At 34.6% G+C, this 4,142-nt stretch overlaps 1 protein-coding gene across 1 annotated transcript; it reads right to left on the reverse strand.

Moving 5' to 3' along the window:
- Positions 1-798: 798 nt before the first annotated feature.
- Positions 799-3,500, reverse strand: LOC110687801 (probable glucan endo-1,3-beta-glucosidase A6). Its single transcript, XM_021864443.1, has 3 exons — positions 3,290-3,500; positions 1,270-2,574; positions 799-1,185 (listed from the first exon to the last, which is right to left on the reverse strand). The coding sequence occupies exons 1-3, from the start codon at positions 3,336-3,338 to the stop codon at positions 1,145-1,147; spliced, it is 1,395 nt and encodes a 464-aa protein (XP_021720135.1). The 5' UTR covers positions 3,339-3,500; the 3' UTR covers positions 799-1,144.
- Positions 3,501-4,142: the final 642 nt, after the last annotated feature.

Genomic DNA, 4,142 nt, shown 5'->3' on the forward strand with positions numbered 1-4,142 from the left:
ATGGCCTTTTGGCTAGGCGCCAGCCACCATTTCGTCCTTACGATGCGTTACGAACCTCGTTTTCCGATGACGACGGCGATTCTCCGGTGATTCTCGGCGATCCGGTGCTGCTCCACATTTTTTTAGTGCGAAAAATTTATCTTCGGTTAAAATTATAAAAAGGGCAAATTTGTCAAAAAATTATAAAATGTGGGCTTTATGTAGAGATTTGCGGGCGATGAATAACAAGTCCCAGAAGTTACCATAAAAATAGTTAAACTTACCCTCAAACTGACTGTCTAACAATAAAATTAACGTACACCCGTCTTACACAAGACTTATTTTAAAATATCAACTTTTATAATTTTTTTTACTTAAATTGACTAGAAATGTTAAAGGTATAAAATATACATAAGTGTGAAAATCTCAAAGTTGCAATTAAAAATAACGTTGAGAATATAAAGATAAACAAAATCAAGTAGTTTTAATTTAGTCTGAATTTTTCTTGGCTAATGTAATCAAAGACTACAAAACAAAAATATGCAAACGTTGCTGCTTGCTATTGTCGGTTGCTAATTTCTCAATGCAACTACTACGCATTTGATTTTATATTACCTCCATTACATACCACTAAAAATAAATATCCCAATGACATCAAAACAATTCAGCAAGCAACCAAAAGAAAACAATTGATCGCTCAACAACCAAAACTAGCTAGGAAAATTCAACGAAATGATCACATTGCTAACATAGAATATGAAGAATGATAATGACAATAAGAAAAATACTAGTGCCAAAATTATTATACTAAACCATGCCTAAGATCAACAATTAGTCAATTGCTAATAATTGAAAAATTACAGCCATTCCTCAAGAAGATGTGCCTGTGATAGATACAAGCACCAAAACTTGATACAAAAAGCCGAAAAGGCATCTTAGAAAAGAATGGTACCAAAACATGGGAAGTGATTTTGATGTGCACTAAAATTATCCAAGAGCAGCCTGGTTTGTATAATTTCCTAATGTTCAATCATCATCAAAAGCATATCGGCACCCAAATCACTGCCCCCAAGAATTAATTTAATCTAATACTCCTATAAGATTATTCGGCGTTAATAGAGGCACTGAATTCTTGTTCTGCTTCCAACTTGATTCACCACCACCCTCAAGGAAGGGTAACACTCGGATACTTGCATTTACCGGAACCTGAAAGGCAGCAGCATGTTAGACTAACAAAACAACGAAAAACTGTGAAAGACTAGTACTCGAAAGATTAAGCAAAGTACTTACTGGGATCCTTGGCGGTCTGCACAGCAAGCCCATTGAAATAACAAGTACCACCTTGACTCTTCATTTGTGAGAAATATGAGCTGAAAGCATAGCTAGCATGAGAAACTAATGAATTCGGATTGTAACAGTTTCCCTTGGGCTGGATAGCAGCACAAGTTCCTTTTCCTTGACCACAGGCATATGTTACTGCATCTGCTAGTTGAGTCATGTTAGCGTCGCTGGCCACTACACACCATATCTTCCCCTTATATGGCTCATTGTTATCTGGTTTTGGCAAAGGCGGATAAGATGAAACAAGGGTCTTCCCTGTCAAGTCAATTGGATAAACAGTTGACCCATTTGGGTAAAATTGTCCCCAATGTCGCTCAGTACCTGGACCACCCTTTTGGTTCTCGTTAAACAAAGCAAATATGAAGGTAGGCAAAACAACACCAGGCATAGCAGGAGTTCCAACCAAGGGTTTAGCATTCAACTTTTGAACCAAATTTCTGTTGTAAGTAGCGGCATTGTAGACATTAGCTCCAATTTGGTCAATATCACCACCATTCGGCCAACCTGTTTCAGCAATCCAGATTCTAATATCCGGATAGCCAAGCTTCTTCATCGCAAAATGAACAGAGTCAAGCATTTGATCAAGCAAATTGGTATATGTCAACCCACTGCCAGGGTCTTTGTAGGTTACACCACCATTAAACAATGCATAATCTAGGCTGATAGTTTTATAGCTCTGTGACCAAGCAAAATACGGGTAGCAGTCTATAAAGAGAAATGACTTCGTATTGCTGAGAAACTGCAACATGGGTTTCATTACAGTATCAGCAATATCAGACCTAAAGGTGCCATTTGAGGGTGGGAACGACGATTCAAGGACATCCATCGCCAAGGTTGTCCCTACTTTGACTTTGCGGATGCCATTCACCTTGAGGGCGTATTGGATTTTCCGCATAGCCGGGACTAGACCATGCCAAATCTTTTTATCAGCCTCAGTCATGAAACTAAGAATTTCATTCCCAACAAGAACATACCTAATCAAGGTATGAGGATAAGCAACCAAATTGGTCTTAATCCAATCATTAGCCATTTTTTGGTTGGTCGAAATATTCGAAATGATCTCATTCGGAACCATGATTGAGACTTGAAGATTCGTACCACCAAGGGCAGTAAGAATTTCTGGATCTGGGCTATAAAGTTTGACCCTCCCAGCTTTAAGGCTTTTGATAAGTTCAACTGATTTGGTTGGTTTTGGTAAGTTATTGCCTAATGTACCATAATTCACACCAACCTTTGGAGAAAATGTTGCAGCACCTGAAATTAATTCAAATTGATTTTAATTGATAGATTGAATGAAATATCCAATTATTATCACTAAATAGTTGCAAATTAAATCATCTTCTATCCATAAATGCTGTCACACTTTCTGACTTTCTCATTATTGGAAATCTATAAATCCTGATTTTTTTTTTACAACACAAGATTCAAACCAAACATTGTTATATACTCCGTATTTTTTATATATAAATCGCGCATAGCACGGGAATTAAACTAGTTAATGCAACCAAAACACAAAACCATAGTAACTCAGAAAAGATTTAGCTATAACCAAACACAATGGAGGTAAAATAAAACCCAGAAAAGTTCAAAACTTAGAAACAAACAAAATGAGCATGAAAGTCATAAGGAAAAACACCCAGTTGGTTAATTTTCTACCAAAGTATATACATGGAAGCACATTATAACATAAAACCCATAAGTCTTAGATCATAAAAATTAAATAAAATACCACAGAAAAATCCAAAAAAAAAAAAATTGAAATGTAATTTCAGATCAAACATAATGCCAGCAACATTCAGAACAAAATGACAAACAAAAATCTTACTTACATAATCTGTACACATTTACCATTTTATAAATTACTATGATAAAAATATATAGAAACAAATGCTTAAAGAAATACATAAATTCCAACCAATTTAATGCTGAAACAGAAACATTCCAAATAAAAAATGAAGAGAAAACTTACTTGAAATAGAAAGTAGCAAAGAAAAGAGGCAGACATTAAAGAGCTTCATTGTTAATGGTAGAAGCTCTTCTACAGTTGATTATGAGATAGCTTCTGTACTATTTAAAAATGGGAGAAAAAGAGGAGAGAGAAAGTGGAATGTGAAAGAGTAGACAAGAGCTGAAGAAAATGGGGCCTAAATATAAAGAAAAAGGGAAGCAGCCTTAAAATAAACTTATTATTAAGGGTTTGATAATTATGTTGATTGTTAATTGCTTGTAGGGCTAGTACTATGAAATATAATCTCGTGTAGCCACTATAATTATTTGAAGCTTCTTGGAGAATCCTAGTTGGACCGCTTAAATTGATGTTGTCAATACTCGAAAGTGTTGTGGCTTTATTAGTTTCCTTCTTTCACATCATCCGTTTCTTATTAATTGTGACATTTGGTTTGTGGTTTTATAGGAATTATCATTATAGTTAATGTGTTTTATTAATAGGGGGATTATTTTGACATATGATAATGTTTAGGATATATTGACGCATTATTTTCTAAGATTAGTGAAGATGAATGAAATAAATTGTAACAACGGAAGGATAAAGATAATTTAATTGTGTAAAAAAGGTTTTGATAGATTCATCCTTAGCCAAAATAGTAAGCTCCGAGAAAATGTCAACGATACAACTTGTATGTTGATGAATTACATGTCATCTTTGCAACAAAGTGAGCAAAACACAAAAACATCATATTCTATCTTTACTCATGACATTTTTCACTTTATATCTTGTAGAATGTTCTTGAATTAGTCCAATCCAAATAATGGTTAATTGCCAAGAAATAGTAGAAATGACGCCTCAAGATATCAAAAATTAT

The sequence above is a fragment of the Chenopodium quinoa genome, unplaced genomic scaffold (genome assembly GCF_001683475.1).
Source record: "Chenopodium quinoa cultivar QQ74 unplaced genomic scaffold, ASM168347v1, whole genome shotgun sequence".
In the NCBI taxonomy this organism is placed as follows: domain Eukaryota; kingdom Viridiplantae; phylum Streptophyta; class Magnoliopsida; order Caryophyllales; family Amaranthaceae; genus Chenopodium; species Chenopodium quinoa.